We start from the raw sequence: 17,676 nt of genomic DNA, 5'->3' as shown, positions 1-17,676 counted from the left end.
CACAAACTAATGACATTTCAGTGAAAAATCAGAAAACTTTTCAAATTAAAAAGTGAAGATGGAGAATGTTGGCAGATTTTTTCGCTTAAATTTTGTGTGCTACTGTTCTCCTGAACCGCCTAAATGCAAATAAATACGAGAAACTGGAATAAAACTTTACAAATTTGTGATAGGCAATATTAGTCGCAGACAAAACTTTACCATTCGAAGTTTTTTTTTGTGATTTTTTTCTCCTAAAAACCCCAAGTCGTAAATAAAGCGAGAACGTTTTTAAATTTTTGTAATCTTTATTTTAGCGCTATTTTTTTTTTGCTACTTCGCCGTCGGTGTGAAACTATGCGTTTATTTTTAAATTTCGCTTTTAATACATCCGATGGCGATGAAATTTTGCTGCTCATCGTAAAATGCGTAGATATCTTAGAGGTAATTACGCAAACGCAGGCTTTCAAACATTCGATGAGCATTTGAAAAAAGACGCGAGTAATTTTGGTCAAGGTGAACATATGCGTTTTGATCTCGCTGCCGTTGAAGTGAATTACTCCCTTAACGATAATTACTTTAGTTTCTCGCTACCACTTTCGATACCGCAAACTCAAGAGTAGCCAAATTTCAGATTATTCTGCAAACTATACTACGATACTACATAATTCGCTCAATTTATAAATTAATTAATAATGTCATTTCGCTCTTCGAGAATGTTACACGGTCGATTTATCATACCGCAAAACCAGTCGTAGAATTGGAATTTGGAACAAGAGAAGCGAGGCGGGCTAGAGGAAAAAAATTTACCAAACTTGAAATTGTTATCATCGTAAGAAGAAACTTTTCGTTTGGTCGTTTCGCTAAAATAAGTAATTTAGTCGCAGAGACTGAGAGCTAGAGATGAAGAAAAAAAACCTAATCGTTATCGCCACCGCCATCGTATTACCCAAGCCAAAGAATCAGTCCAAAATACTGGCACGAATAACAAAACGACGTTTTTTATGTAAACATTTCCCGATGGCGGAAACTAATTCAAAAAAGCATCGAAAACAATTCGCTGGCGAATAGAACAATAGATTAACGACAGCTCGCCCGAGAACAGTTTAAGTGTACACATCGAAAAAACACTTACCGATTCTAGAGCTTTTTCGACTTTAAACACTTCTTCAGATAACAAATGAAACGTTCCAGTTTTTCCGCGATGTCTTGCGAATGCTGCCGCACAAGCCGAATGAATGCTGTTTATCCAGTTTTCCAATTCAACTTGACAAGGAGCCTGTGAAAAACAAGTAAACGTACCGGTTATATTTGCTCGTATTCTATACGAATAGGTATTCGAGTATCGTCTAACAGCATCAGCCTTATGAATCTTGCTCGAATGCATTTCCATTCGATGGTCGTACGAATGATATAATGTTCGGAAAAGGCGACGAAAATGCCAAGGAGTTATTTGTATATTGATACCTAAGTATCAAGAGTGAAGTAAAGGTGTACTCGAGTGAAGATGAAACCTTACTTGGTACTTTTTTCCTTCAACATTGTATATGTTTTTTTGACAGTTCGAGTATCGCAGCTCCTCCTTTAATGTGCCACGTATAGTAGGCGGAATTATCAAGAAATATTCTTTATTGTACAAGATGAGTATTTGGATACCTACCTCTATTTGGGTCAAGAGGAAACGCAGACGTGAAAAACTGTCGCAAAATTGCTCGTCCGTTTGATTTTATGTAGTTTAATTTGAAGCTGATATTTCGACCTACTCAAACTGCATTCTGATTAGCTGCTTACTCTACCTTCTGTTCACGAAAATATAATACATATTTTTGAAACGGTGTGTTTTTTTTAGTGAAACATGGTGAAAATTTGAAGCCAACCTCGCGAAATAAGACTTTTCAAATTCACTCAATAGAGTTCCCAGTGAATTTCACATTTTCTATGTTGTTTGAACTATTTGTCAAAGGTCAGGAATGAATGAAGACAGCTAAAAATTTGGTTTTCACAAAATTTGAGGTGTCTAAAATTTAAACATTATGTTGTTTGAACTATTTGTCAAAGGTCAGGAATGAATCAAGACAGCTAAAAATTTGGTTTCTACAAAATTTCAGGTGTCTAAAATTTAAACATTCACCTTCAAATTGTCCGGGGGCCCATTTTATGCAATATTCACATCACCAAGTTGAATTTCACCCATTTTTAATAGCCTATTCGTGTTTTTTTTTAAACTTTGAAATTGCCGAAATTTACTTACTTCATGAAATACCTATGCGACTGGAATTCATAATTATGTAGCTACATATTTTAGTGGGGGAAAAATGAACAAAAATCCTAATTGAGAGATCCGCTTTCATAAGTTTCTTCGCCCAAGCTTAGATTTTAGAAACCGAACAAAGTTAAATCGAAAGAGAAGGTATGCAAAAACACCTCATCTGGATCTGCCAAATTTCCAGTGCTAAAGTCTATTTTTTGGATTTTCGGGAAATTTTAAAAATCAAATTTGGGCCATTGGTGGAATGAAAAAGTCAAAATGTTACTTTCGGAACTGGAAAGCTTAAATTTAATATGTAACTGTTTTTTGACTCCCCTCCCTCTCTCCTTTCCTTTTTTCCTTTTGATGCATTGTTTTATGCGGGTTACAATCAGGAGACTTGTTTTTTTTTTGGTCGATGTTACGAATAAATTTTTCACAAAATTGTGCATACGTAATCACACGGGAAAGTTAAAGTTTAGTATGGTATGTACCACACTTTAAATTTCGCAAATTGACTGTAGGGTAGTTTTGAGAGGTTCTCTCAAACCTCCAGATCAATTTTAAAAATTTCGGTTTACGAAAAACGTTCCAAAATAGGTACGTCCAAACATTTTTTTATTTAATTTTGATTAGTAAATTGCTTCAAAGTGAAAAAAAACAACGTAAAATTGAGTCCTTTTAAAAAATGTTGTTAACATTTTGCTTGCAAATTTGTAGATACGTACTTCACGCGCAACACGAAACACCTTTAAGTGTCGGGCTTTCATTTCGCCTCGAAACTTTGTTCGTGCATATAGTATTTAATGTATGTATTAACGCGTGAAAGAAAAATATGGATATTAGAGTTGACAAATTATAGCCCTCCAACGCCCCCAATTAGTAGGTACTTGGGTTGTTTCAGAGTATGCGCAAACACAAGTAATTGTGAACGAATTTAGCTCGGAAATACGATTATTTACCTATTCAGTGTGTTTGTTTAATTTTTGTTATGCGTAGGTAAAAAACACGTGCACATTCATCAACCATGATTAAGAATCACGGGAAACGATTTAGAATAACCTTTGACATGTCGCGTGGCTCTTTTTTTACCATTATTCGTAACGGATGCTTTAACGGTGGTTTTTTTTTCTTCCTGCGCGAGCTCGCGAAATGATATTTTAAACGATAAAAAATTTCCCTCGACGTATTTATTAAGATAATAAAGAATTTTTTATTGGTCGTGTGCAACGTTTAAAAGACATATACGATATTTCGTGTCATAATTTTTTCGCCATTCTTAACATCTTCTCTTCCGGTTCTTCGGTGTAGAGTTTTATCTTCTGCGGGTTCAAATTTTCTTGAAAAAAAAAAAAGAAGGAGAAGGAGGCGAGCAAAGAAAAAGAAAGTATATACACTCTTAGTTTGAAATATTTCAAGCCTCGGGTTCTGTATTTCGAAACTTATGTGACTCGCACAACATTGAAAAATTTTTTCAAAAACTTTCAACCTTAGATTTTCGTATAAAAATTTCTCACGTTAATTTACTACCGAAAAGTTTTACGCTAATGGCGGTTTAAATGGCCCACAGAAATCCGGATAACATTGATAAGCATCTGATAAATACGTGCCTCAAAAGGTCGACCTTATTTTATAAAGATGGTGTTTTCTTTTGAGAAAATTTTTTTCTGGTGCAACATGCCACAGACTGGAGGAATTCATACTTCGAAATGAAGAAAATCTTATTTAATTTTATTGTGGAGAAAAAACTTTGTCGGCTTTTTAGACTATGAAAACAAAATGTAGGTACGAATGGTTGAAATAAGCACTTTTGGTGGTACATGAGTATTGTGTACCGTCGAGTATCGAAATTAGAGGCAGATTTTAAATTAATATTAAATTTTAATATACGGGCAAGTTCTCTAAAATACAAAGAGTTAAAAGAATGGTTCTGGTTGTAGTCCAGTCATTAAAGAAATTTTTACAGGAAAAATGAATATCAAACAGATCTTTCGCAGACATTGTTCACAGTGGTCCCCTCAACAACATACTGAAAGTCCTCGCCTCTACGGGGTCCGGAACCCCCTTAAAGGGGGGGTGGGACCTCCCCCAATTTCAGTTTTTTGCCATTTTCTCCCCCCGCATTGCATTTTAGCGAAAAATATGCAATACATAAGAGAATCTACGTCAAATTTCCGATCTAATGACGTATCAACTTTCCTTGTAGGTTCAAGGGGGGTGGAACCACAACCATTTAAAAAAGGGGGGTTTCCTGAAAAATACATGAAGGATATAGGCGCCTATGGGGGGTGAAATGGTCCCCGAAAGCGTTCGAGTTGATATTAGCATGGAAGGTGTATACCATTGAGAAACTTCCGCGTGAAAAATTTCAGATCCACACCCCCTCCCCTTTTTGGTGGACGCCCCTTTTTTGACACTTCAATAACACTTTTCTCAGCCCCATTTTAACCGATTTTGAAAATTTTTGAGTATGTTATGTATATCCTTATTAGGTATCCCCACAAAAATTTTCAACGCCTTCCCCTCATATTTACCCCTCAAAATGGCGTTTTTTTCATTTTTTTATGCCTATTAAGAATCAAGATTGCAAGGTACAATTTTAGAAACACGTTTTTTGGATGTATTTTTGACCCCCAAACATCATGTACTTTTTTCGAAATTTTTGCTTTGGTGCGCCGCGCTGAAAAGTTGAAAAAATGTGTCTTAACCGGTTGGGGGGGGGGGTGAAATGAGAATTTTGGGAAACATGAATATCAATGAGTAGGGTGTCGTTTTCTTATGATTCGATACCGCTGATCACGAATATGACGTCAGATTTTGTTTAACACTCACACAGCCCCTCCGGAGCCCTCAGCCCCCTCCTGAATTTCCACTATTTTTGAAGTTAGGCTACTTTAACAACATATGGAATATGACGTACTGTCTAAAAAAAACTTGAGGGAATTGGTTGTAGTTTATAAATAAATGGGTAATTCTCAAGAAAAGGTCAGTTTTGATAATATGCATTATTTTGAAAAACAAAAATCATTTTTTTCAAGGAGGAATCATTTGCATAAGTGTCTCACATCCCTTTTCTAGTGTTGGCCTCAATTCAATCCCCCGCACTATTGCCCCTGGACCCCCTCCCCCCCTCCCCAAATAGCAATAATTAGGATTCGACCCTCATCGATGTGTAATACGTCGGTTGATATGTTTTCGAGGTTGTAGTACATATTCGAATCGGGAGTTATTTTTTCTAAATTTTGCTTGTATTATTGTGTTATATGTCGACTAGCGTGATTGTCCTTCGGCTTCAATCTCAACGTATTTTCGTTTCCAGCCTTACTTTCGGGACATTATCTGATTTTTAACACGTAATAAAAGTGTACCTACTTATCATGTAAAATAACTTCCCTTTCTCAATTATCGTTTTTGGCGGGTTCATTTTAGTAAATGAAAACACAAGCTGAAGGACACAGATTTTTCTAATCTGAATATCAAAACTTCAGAGATAAGTACGATCAGAGCGAGCTGTTACGTATTACGTAGGTTTTCAAAATTACAGTGTGGGGTATCATTTCTATGAGAACAGTGAACCAGTGCAACCACCCACCAGAAAAAAATGTTGGATTGGCAAGCTAGCAAAAATAATTAAAAATTGCTCTAAAATTGACGCAAAAACTGTATGACAATTTTCAAAAATGTGAAATGTGAGCTTCCTATGGACTGATTAAGATTGCAATTTGCACAATAATATACCTTTGTGTTCTATGATAATGAGAATGTGCCAATTTTTCACCAAAAAAATGAAGTTCATGACACTTCATAATATTTATTCTCAGAAACATGGCGTGTGACAGGCAAAGTCAAAGGACATTTCGATACTGTAATACACAGACGTGCTATGTCCTTTTCATAACAGTGGGACACTTATGCAAATGATTCCCACTTGAAAAAAATGATTTTTGTTTTTCAAAATTATGCATATTATCAAAACTGATCTTTTCTTGAGAATTACCCATTTATTTATAAACTACAACCAATTCCCTCAAGTTTTTTTTAGACAGTACGTCATATTCCATATGTTGTTAAAGTAGCCTAACTTCAAAAATAGTGGAAATTCAGGAGGGGGCTGAGGGCTTCGGAGGGGCTGTGTGGGTGTAGCAGAAAATCTGACGTCATATTCGTACTCAGCAGTATCGAATCGTAAGAAAACGACATCAAAATCATCAAAGTAAGTTTATTTTTAAAATATCCAAAATTGTGGTGGGGGCTGACTGCTGAGGGCTCCGGAGGGGCTGTGTGAGTGTTAAACAAAATCTGACGTCATATTCGTGATCAGCGGTATCGAATCATAAGAAAACGACACCCTACTCATTGATATTCATGTTTCCCAAAATTCTCATTTCACCCCCCCCCCCCAACCGGTTAAGACACATTTTTTCAACTTTTCAGCGCGGCGCACCAAAGCAAAAATTTCGAAAAAAGTACATGATGTTTGGGGGTCAAAAATACATCCAAAAAACGTGTTTCTAAAATTGTACCTTGCAATCTTGATTCTTAATAGGCATAAAAAAATGAAAAAAACGCCATTTTGAGGGGTAAATATGAGGGGAAGGCGTTGAAAATTTTTGTGGGGATACCTAATAAGGATATACATAACATACTCAAAAATTTTCAAAATCGGTTAAAATGGGGCTGAGAAAAGTGTTATTGAAGTGTCAAAAAAGGGGCGTCCACCAAAAAGGGGAGGGGGTGTGGATCTGAAATTTTTCACGCGGAAGTTTCTCAATGGTATACACCTTCCATGCTAATATCAACTCGAACGCTTTCGGGGACCATTTCACCCCCCATAGGCGCCTATATCCTTCATGTATTTTTCAGGAAACCCCCCTTTTTTAAATGGTTGTGGTTCCACCCCCCTTGAACCTACAAGGAAAGTTGATACGTCATTAGATCGGAAATTTGACGTAGATTCTTTTATGTATTGCATATTTTTCGCTAAAATGCAATGCGGGGGGAGAAAATGGCAAAAAACTGAAATTGGGGGAGGTCCCACCCCCCTTTAAGGGTGTTCCGGACCCCGTAGCGGCGAGGACTTTTAGTATGTTGTTGAGGGGACCACTGTGAACAATGTCTGCGAAAGATCTGTTTGATATTCATTTTTCCGGTAGATAGGACAAAATTGGTCTTTAATGACTGGACTATTGCAGAATTGAAAATATCTTTTGTTCGTGAAGCGCCAACTTGAAAGTCGTTGCTGTGAGGCTCACATTATCGAGTTACGGCAGTAACCAGATGATTTTTCGGGACGACGTTTAATGTAATTTTTTCCTGTGGCAACTGCAGCCTCTTTGTTTTTAAAACTCAAAAAATCAACTTCGATAGCTTAAAAGTTGACCTTGAGTTGAGGGTAATATGCACTTTCAGCGAATGTAACAGTTCAAGTAATTTGAAATTAAGCGTTTTTGTGACGAACATTAGTTGCAGAATTTTATTGCGAATATTTATTAATATGTACATATTAACTAAATCTTTCAATTGGAATATTTTTTCAACAAGTTCAAGCGCACTGTTCAACTTGATCGGTTTCTTTATTTCATTCTATATGAATTAATTAGTTCAAAAATCATCAATTCTCGTGAATCATTTTCCGAGAAATTTATCAAAAACCAAACGTTAAAATTCATTTCAAGGCAGCAAGGTACATATATGCAAAATGCAAAAAGTGAAAGCGAGAAAAAACGCGTAGCGCAAAGAATCACCTTGAGGTTGGAAGAAGATGACGACGCGACGCGACGCAGCTGCATCGTACCGAAAGCAACACCATTCAACGTGGAGGGATTTACGAGACGATAAACGTTTTTCTTGATTTTTCGCCATTAAATCGCCCCATACACGAGCAATCTTTTCTTAAATCTTCGTGCCAAAATACGCTCGTATATCTATCAAACGCATCACAATCAATTTCAACGTGAAATTTTGACGAGTAAGCGTTAAAAACGTCGAACGCCGAAGACCAACATACGTTACACTTGGAATTATATTAATTACAATGGCAAAAAACCGATGGTTTTGACATCAGAATACTGGCGCTTTCTTGCTCTTTTTCTCTCTCAGTCAAGTGATTTTCTCATGATACGTTTTCTTCGAGTCGATAAAGCTATGTACCATAAATCATCGTAGCTCTTGACAGCTATCTCGCCGGCTCTGTCTTTCGATAACTCTCTCGCACTTTAAAATTGAAAGAAATAACCTTTCGCTGCTTCGGCGGCGTGTTGCTATGCTCGCGCCTGTGTGTCTCAAAAAACATTAAATTAATCCTTTGCTGAGAATCTCATCTTCGTCAATAACCTCCCTCTGCTACTCCTTCGCATACCTTCCTTTTGTATGTTTCTCTTCTACACGTCGCCGCCGTCATCTGCCTACTTGTCGCGTTAGTATGCTTACCTCGTTCGCGCACAATAAGATACTACCTATATATTTTAAATCATCTCGTTCTTTAGCGAGTTCATTAATTATTTACCGTTGTTTTATACTATTTAAGAAAATATTAATTATCAAAATTCGACGACGACGAGTTAACGCCGCCACCACTCACGTCGCGTCGCGTCGCGTTGCCTCTCGCCACGTCAGGTAAATTCTAATGAATGTAGTACCAGATCCGCGAGAAACACTCATTTAAAATTCAATTTCCCTCTTACCCAACATAATTCTTATTAATTGTTACTAAGTACACACGAAATTTATCAACGATACCGAGATTATGTACCAAACTTGGTAATTTTATTAGATGCTTTTCAATATTAAACGAAAGCCTTTTCAATTCCGCTCTAATTTATTTTAGAAAATTATACGAGGCGCGAAAATGCACCGCAATATTATCATAATAACCCAGTGTCCCTTTATCAATCCCTAAATGAATCTTTTACCCTAATCATTTTTACTATTTGTTCGGTAGATTTATTCTATAAGCGATGTTCTAGCCTACAAATATTTACCCACCTAAAATGGTTGCAAAACGTTTTATGATGAATTTATTCCTGAAAACGCTGCGCGCTGGAACTGTAAAATATTCCGCTAATACTTCAGCGTGGATATACTATACCAATACCTATTTACGAGTCTAAATGGGTCAACTTTTCTGATGCACGTCAGCTAATTTCCCATTGCTGTAGTGCAAATGTTTTTAAATATGTACACAGAGATAGGTACCCATGTATGTACTTATAATGGTATATGCAATGTGTACGTTGGATGGGTAATTTCCTGTGTAGGGTATACGAGTACCTACTTACTTTCAGTTTGATTTGAGTTTTTTTTTTTCCAGCATATGGACATGTATTTGAATTGGAGTGAGGGAGAGGGATGTAAATGAGAAAAACCGTGAAAAATTTAAAAATAGGTAGTCCTTTTCTAGTTGAAAAGAAATTAATGAAAAAAAAGTATTTCAAAGCTATTCTTCAGTTCACTTCTCAACGGATCTACTACCTAGCTCTACTAATGATCAATTGATCAATGGTCATTTTCAAAATCGCCATTTTTTTTCTCGAAATCTGTTTGTGAACCCTTTAATTTGCAAGTTGAACAAGAAAATATATGCAACAAGATTTTGCTACATATTTAGATGTATGTAGTATGTAAGTAGATAATGGTATTCATTTCGTGGTTAAAAAATTGATTTTTATTCAAACTTTCCAAAAATTTTAAAAACATGCAGCAAGGTTGAGCAAAGGGTTTTTTTTATTCAACTCCATTGCCAAAAAGTGTAGTTTGTAATGTAGCTAAAAATCTCTAAAAATTGTCGATTCTTTGTAAAAAAAAAAAAAAAAAAAAAAAAAAAAGAAGTCAAATAAGTACACACCTATCTCACTGTCTCGCTTTTTTCCAGAACTGCCAACATCTCGCTTTTTGTCAACATTTTCCGAAAAACAGTTTTTTTTATCAAATAAAAAAGTGACACTTTTTGCCTGTTTTATTTTCAAAAAGTCTTGCTTTTTTCCAAAAATCAACAAAAATCCTCGCATTTTGCCAAACTCATAAAAAATCTTTACTTTATAACCTAAAAATGTCAAAAATTAGGCAAAAAGTCTCCCTTTTTTAATAAAAATTTTCTAAAAATGGTCGCTTTTCTTAATTTCAATAAATTCCTATTTTTTTCCAAAAATTGTTCAAAAGTCTTGCTGTAATCTTTGCCTTTTGCTAAAATTGTCAATAAGTCTTTTTTTACTTTTTTGATGAAATGTTTTGAATTTTTACGAGATATTTTTCTGCATTAAAATGTTTTGCTGACGTCTTGTATTTTTTTTTTTTTTTGGAAAAATTGAGTACGAATCCCGTAATTGTTAAATCGATTATTCAATTTCGCGTTAGCTAAAAAATCGATTTTTAATTCGTACCAGTAAGTACTTACATTTTCTACTCAAAATTCATCCAGATAGACATTTTATCCTGGAAATGTTCTGGAGTGGGCAGATAGGTTCTCAAAGAGGAGAAATTTTTGGAAAAATCATTGTCTTTTCGCTTTAAATCAAAAGAAGACAAGTTGCCAAAAACTTTTCAAATTTAGCATTTTTGAGATTGACTGTATTGTGGTAATAAGTTGCATTGCATACTGAAGGCGGTTACAATTTTTACAAATTGTTTGTCGTCAAAGTCGACTTCACTTTTTTCTAGTGGAAATGTCCGATTTAAATTTATTCGAATCACATTTAGGTATAAAAACACTGCAAAAACAAATCAATAAATCCAAATCAAAAACCAAAAAAAATAGTGTGAATAGAATACCTACCTACCTACCTACCTAAATAAAAAACTACACCTATTATTGAAAACTCACATTTCTCGATATTTACGAAAGAAAACTGTTCGATAACCTCCTCTTTCTCTCATCCTTTTCGAAAAAAATCTGACTTTCAATATAGACGAATGAAAATTACCTACGCAAACGCAAAAGATGAGTGGAGAAATCAAGCAATATAAATATTCAAAAGAGAAATAAAACTCAAACTATCGATTTGGAAACAGCGAAACACGCGAAAAGCTAGAATTTCTTTAGAAGTTGTAAGTTGGATATACAAAATGAAGATGAAAAAAGTGTTATTAAAAATTATGCCTTAAAGGTAAGCCTTATAAATTAAAAAGTTTCAAAATGATCTAGCGATATTTTTCCATGTAGAATTTTTTTCCCCATTCAAACAAAACATTCTCTTAATACCTTTCCGTTTGAAACGTTGGTATACGCTAAAACACGCGCTTGATTTATTGAAGAAATTTTTGCCGAGGGAATACAAGGAACAATTTACGCCGGTAATATTTCATTTGTGATAGTGTTAATTACACGAGTGTTATAAACGAAAAGTTGAGCATAGCAAACATTTGTTTTTCAACGTGTAAAATTGGAAAATAATTCGCACTTCATTTTACGAATTAACATAACGAACGCTAAATATATATAAGAGGGAGTTGTTTTTTATTCTTTTTTCCTTCAAGAGTGCTCGGCCTCTATCAACACGAGTACAGTATTTATAGAAAATTTGAAAAGTAAACTTTTGGTATAGGATGATAGACAAGTGCTTAAACACAAAGGCTAATTTATTAATGTTTTGAAGACGGTTCGTGTCAAAAAGGAATTTCTTTTTCATTGAACGTCGTGCTTGATATAACCCCTCATCATTCAATCAACAGTTCGCCATGTATATTATTGCTTTATAATTTTCGATTATTTTCCTCATATTTTACCCCTTTTGACGGCATGCTATTCCAGATTCTTCAGATTATGAGCGGTAAATTATTATAATGTTTATTACGAAGAATTTTGCAAACATGCTAAACGAATTAATGCTTTTCTCTATCAAAATTTTGTCATTTGATTGATAGGTGTTTTGTTTTCAGGCGAGGACTTTTTTCTTATTCTTTTTTTAGCTTTTCTTTCAATAAATCAGGAAGGATTTTCGAGCTATAAGGCTGTAAATATTGTTTGCATATTAATTTACTTCGTGGAAATGTGATTTAAAAGAGACGCGAAATTAATTACGAATTTCATCAAATCAACCAATTCAATTTCGTTAGTTTAATTAAGCGTACCTTTTGATATGCTCCAACAATAACTCAAATTTATATAGCGAATGTTTCTTTCTGATGCCGTCTCGGGTACAATTCGTATCAACATTTTTCGATTACAATACTCGACTCGTTAAATCATTCTTTACTTTATCTTAAACGAGAAATTAATTTTCAACAGAGAATATAATACTAAATCGAGTTCATCTTTTTATAAATTTAAATTATTCATCATACTTATACACGCGCAGTAAATCTCTATTTTCATTGAGAATTATAGCATTTAGCTAAATATACGGCATTTAAATTCAACTTGCGAAATTTCGAAACTTTTTAAGACACGATGTGAAAAATATCCAACGTCAAGGCGTTGAAAAGTGACATTTGAAAATGTATTTTTCTCAAAAAAACTATAGGCTCGAGAAAAATAAACTATACGAGAACGTATTAAATATTTTACAAGTATTTAAAATTTGGACATTTCACAGACTACTATGTTACTAACTTTAAGACGAATAATTTAAATTTGATTTAATAATTTTAAATTTATTCTTTGCCTAAATCTGCAACACTGTATTACGAAAGGGATAGAAAATGTTGAATAATTTAAAACGTATAACTAGTAAGCCAGTATACCTACTTACTATAAGATTTATATATTTTGGGTAGAAATTGCCTATAAAAAGAGTTTCTTTACTGTTTTATTTCGTAGGTATATAAAAATATCTACCTCCTTAGGCCTGCTTCTTCACGTAGATGCAATGTGTCGAACTGGTAGGTATTATTATCCGGCAAGAAAAAGTTCAATTTTCAAAGGTGTCAAATTAAAAATTTATTCGTCTTGATACTTTTTAAAAAGTAGGTTACGAGCGTTCGAAATTGCTCTTTTCAACAGCTATCGTTAAACCGTCTTGATTACCTTGTTTCTCCAATTTTCGTCAATATTGTAAATTTACTTATCTCATGAATTTTACATTATTATGTACGATGGGAAAACTGCGCGTTATCAAATATTCGGTATCTTTTGTTGTTTGTAATTACTGTTCGATATTGTCGAGAGTAGAAATACAACAATATTGAACATTCATTTGATTAGTAATTTCGGTTTTCAGTATTTAGAATTTTTAGGTACCTTATGGTAGGTACCTAAGTAATGAATTGGAGTGGGCTAATTTTCAAAGGTGTAGAAAATAGTTGATAAATGAGTTTTCAAAAAACCTGTCACGTGTTTTTGAACATTCTTTTCCCCCATTTTGCATCAAAAGATACCTTTTTAGTTTTTGATAGGGGGGGGGGGGAGGATGAATTATGATTTTGCTTTAAACATTCATTTTTGTCTCACATGCCGGAGGTCTTTCATATGATCTACAATAGAAAAATGCCACCAAAGTAGCAGGCTTCGTGAAAAATGGGAAGACAAGGGAGCAAAATAATGTTGATGAATTTTATACTCCTTTAAAGAGCTGAGTAATGAAGACGCAGCGATCTAAAATTTTTATTACGAGGGTTGTTAATCATAACAACCATTTTTCATCAGTTTATTTCAAAATCCACTCTCAAGATTTAGAAAATAAGATTTCCAATCTTTTTAATACACTATCAAATTCTTCGATGCGGTCAACGGCTATCAACGAGTCCATAATTTAATAAATTCAAAAATTTGTGAAAAAATCGCAAAATTGACTACAGCCGCCAAAAACTTAGCTTTGGTCGTTTTTATGCGCGTACGAGAGTACAGCATAGAGAAAATAATTGTTCAAGGACGATCACTAGGATATAAGAAAAGCGCAGACTTCTATAAAAAGGTCCGATGATACTCGAAAAAGCTCCGTATGAATCATTGTTGCATTTGTTAGATAGGTCAAGAACGGAGAAAAGTGTCGAGGCGCAGTTAAAAAAGCAATGTGGACGCCATAGCTACAATATCGCCTTTTAGGGGGTGATTGAACTCCACGTCCACGAGGAGATACCTATTACTCGTTGGTTAGAAAAAATTGAACATCTGCGGTTGATGGTGTATGGGTTGCAGTGTCAAAGTGTCAATGATGATCGGGATGTAAAAATTCTTGTACATAGGTAACGTAGTATCTACATCTGATTAAATTTCACGAATTCCGCTCACAGTAGCTTTAGATTTTTTTGAAAAATTTGCCAAAGCCGACCACAACTAAAAATTTCAATTTTTCACCAGGTATTCGAACACATTGTTTTGATGTTACTTTCGTTGTATGAATTAAACCGCACAGAGAAGACCATATAATTTAACTCGAAAAACCTAATCGCACGCACTCGGGAACTGATTTTCAACGAAACCATAACCGATACTAATATCCTTCAACTTCGGCGCTTTGATGAAATATTTAAAAACCCTTTTTGGAGGAATGCTTAACAAAAAGCCGACACCAAAGAGACCGGTCGAATTTCTCGTTCGGTTCAAATATAATTTCGCCAATTATAATTGAAATTTGAAACGCGAAAATTATCAGTTCGATTAACAAGCGATTTAATTACGAGCGAAAGATGGTCGCTTTCTGCGTATCGTTATCTTGAAACGATAGCCACTCGTTAAAGCTGCACTGTTGCTAAATTGAAATTATAAATAATTTTATTATTAAAATCGGTATCGGTGTTGCCGAATGGAAAATCATGCGCCCCTGGTTCGGACCCCTCTTTGAAAACTACGCACCAAATTAATTTCAAAGAGCTATTACGTATACGTTGTCTCTTTGATAGTCGGCCTTAAGGTGTCTGTTTGTGTGATTGATCCACCGACGCAAAGCCTTTTACGGTGCCATTTATTACCTCTCTCGACGTCTCGTCTTTCACGGTCCAGCTCTGTTTCTGTTTCAGTTTCAAATGGAACTCGCGCAATAAGCTTGCAAAATTCGACGAAAAAATTCTCTCCGTGGATTGTACCATTTCAGGGCCGAATTTAACTACTCTAATAACGTCAATTCGTTATTTTCAGAGAGAGCTAGAAGGTTTTTTTTGGAAACATTTAGAAATCTGAGAATGCATGTGGAAAATGGTAATGTCGATTGTCGTCTATTTTCACTAGGTACGTTTTGTATCTTCAACTCATAGAATGTTGGCTTGTTGAATGTCTATACAACGTTAAACATCTCGTTATAAAAATATTCAAACGCCAAAATCTAAAAATCCATTCTTATTGGAATGCCACTACCACTATAACGCTTTTTTCTTCCCTCCAATTCCATCGGATTAATAGAAGAAGAAAAGGCATTATGCGAGCAAAAATTTCCAAATTAATAAACATATAATCGAAGAAATTGCGCAACCGAATCGTAAATAATGACTTTACCAGCCATATAGAATTATCTCTCAATTTTCAACCAACACAGAGATGAACGAGAGAAAGAGAAAGAGAGAGAAGACGGCTGCGATGTAGTAAAATATTATTACATTGATGGTAGTAATTTGTTTTAGAGAACAGTTAACGAGTTATAGCGAAACGATGGTCGTCATTTTTAGGATTACATCAAATCCCCCGAAGGTTTTAAGTAATTTCTCTCTCGATAATCTACGAATCTTGTACGTTACACAGACTACCATCATCGTACGATTACTCGTGTATTAGCCACTCCTATAGCGAATCGTTCTCGTAAATGTTTTATCCGACAACGCCCCCTCCCTCTACCTGCATATCCAATACGTATTGAAATTTTGTACCTAACCCATTTTCGCATACACACAGATGTAGGTATTTGTACCTACTAATGCTTTGTCGAGCGCCTATAATGTATTAATGGACTACGAAAACATCAAAAACAAACCTCACCGTAGTCGCACTTATGTATCAATAATAGTTTCTCTGCATTACATTCAAGTTCGTACGATTTTACATAAATACGTCTACGTATATCGTCTCGTCGAAATGAATCACTATTTTGTATCGACATATCTTTGTTGTGTTAGACTGAGACTTATGCCTATATCCGGAAACTCGTAATATTAGAGTATTTAACCCTTCTATTTCGGGTAACACTGATTGGTACAGTCGCGAAAGAGGTTTAGCAGCATCTTTTGCGACTGGACCAATTCGCAGTTCATCAACGGTTGTCCGCGAATCGCCAAGTTAATGTGCCTTTTAGTCTTTGTGTCCTCCGGGTCCAAGTTAAAAGTTATTTCGTAGAATTAATTAGTGTATTTAAGTGATCCCTCCAAATTTGTACAATATTTTCCCTATTTCGCACGAGTTCGTGGTGCATTTTATGAATAATTATCGATTATTGACGTGTATTTCTGTGTGATTAAACTCAAATATAACGAATTTCGTCACGTATTCGTGTACTCTTTGTTAATTTATTATATTCGTCGTGTGTAAGGTACTTTTCGGTACTGTGTAGGTGAGCTGGGGTAAGTACTTATTTTATGCCAACTTGCTTTATTCGTCATACCTTTCATACGTGTAAATATAATATTTTATCATTGGCGCCTGACGAGAATTTTTTCTTGCATGCAAAAAGTTCAAGTGCTTTCCATCACGGAATTTGCGCCTGTTAAAGTGTTTAATTTTTAAATTTATATCCGCGAAGCGCTTTTTATAGTACGTTGCATTTGTTATCTACGTGTATTTCACGGCAAATCCCGGAAATTCGCGTAAATTCTGTGTATTTTAAGGCGCGAATCGTCGAGTTTGAAAAAGCGCGGGAAACCGCTCGTCTGAACTCGATTCACCTCGTCACGCTTGATTGCCAACCCTTCGCGGTTGCTACGAGGTAGACTTGCCCTTGAACAAGTCGTAAAAACGCGCATTCGCGAACCGAGTGGAGTTTGCCGGCACATTCCATTCAAACCCTTTATTTTTTTCTTACAGTAGCTCGTTTAGAGCAATTAAAATAGTCATAAAATCGTTTGTCAAGTACATTCTTTGGAATTTAACGACATGTCGACCCTAAAAGATCGTTTGAGAAATCAGCCGCGGCGTAGCCTAAATGAAAAGGATTTGCAACGACCACCGCCTAGTAGCTCGAAGCCGCAAACCAAAAACAAGAAAAAGGTAACGGCCGCACCCTCGATAATAAACTTAAGTACGCTTCACGAATTGGACGATCCGTTCACCGACGATGGAAGCGATCTACCTGTGAGTGAGGAAGAATTAATGGACCCTCCCACAATGCCACCCGGCGAGGTAGAAGTCGACCACATTACTGAAAGATTGAAATATACCTGGCGGTACATCGATGGCCATTTTAGGAAAACCCTAAAAAATCAAGAAGTGATGAAGGATAAAATTAACGACATCGACGCATCAGCGCAACAAGCCAATAACATGGCAGCTAATGCATTACAAATTGCAGGAAAAGCTCAGCGTAGAGCCGAATCGAACAATGATGAAATCCGAACGATCAAGGCACGGCAAGACGAACATGCCACCCGAAACGAAA

At 35.4% G+C, this 17,676-nt stretch overlaps 1 protein-coding gene and 1 long non-coding RNA gene across 4 annotated transcripts in view; one reads left to right on the top strand and one right to left on the bottom strand.

The window, feature by feature from the left end:
- Window positions 1-17,676, bottom strand: part of sif (still life) — a 283,631-nt gene that overhangs the window by 25,371 nt on the left and 240,584 nt on the right. For all 3 annotated transcript variants that reach the window (XM_065345710.1, XM_065345709.1, XM_065345711.1), the window contains exon 17: window positions 1,115-1,258. In XM_065345710.1, coding sequence (XP_065201782.1) covers window positions 1,115-1,258 — 144 coding nt within the window. The remainder of the gene's footprint in view (window positions 1-1,114; window positions 1,259-17,676) is intronic.
- Window positions 1-17,676, top strand: part of LOC135832459 (uncharacterized) — a 224,574-nt gene that overhangs the window by 33,468 nt on the left and 173,430 nt on the right. The window lies entirely within an intron of this gene.

This window comes from Planococcus citri, chromosome 1, assembly GCF_950023065.1.
Source record: "Planococcus citri chromosome 1, ihPlaCitr1.1, whole genome shotgun sequence".
NCBI classification, from domain to species: domain Eukaryota; kingdom Metazoa; phylum Arthropoda; class Insecta; order Hemiptera; family Pseudococcidae; genus Planococcus; species Planococcus citri.
The sequence above is the reverse complement of the archived record's forward strand: the minus strand, read 5'-3'. Positions and strand labels throughout refer to the sequence as shown.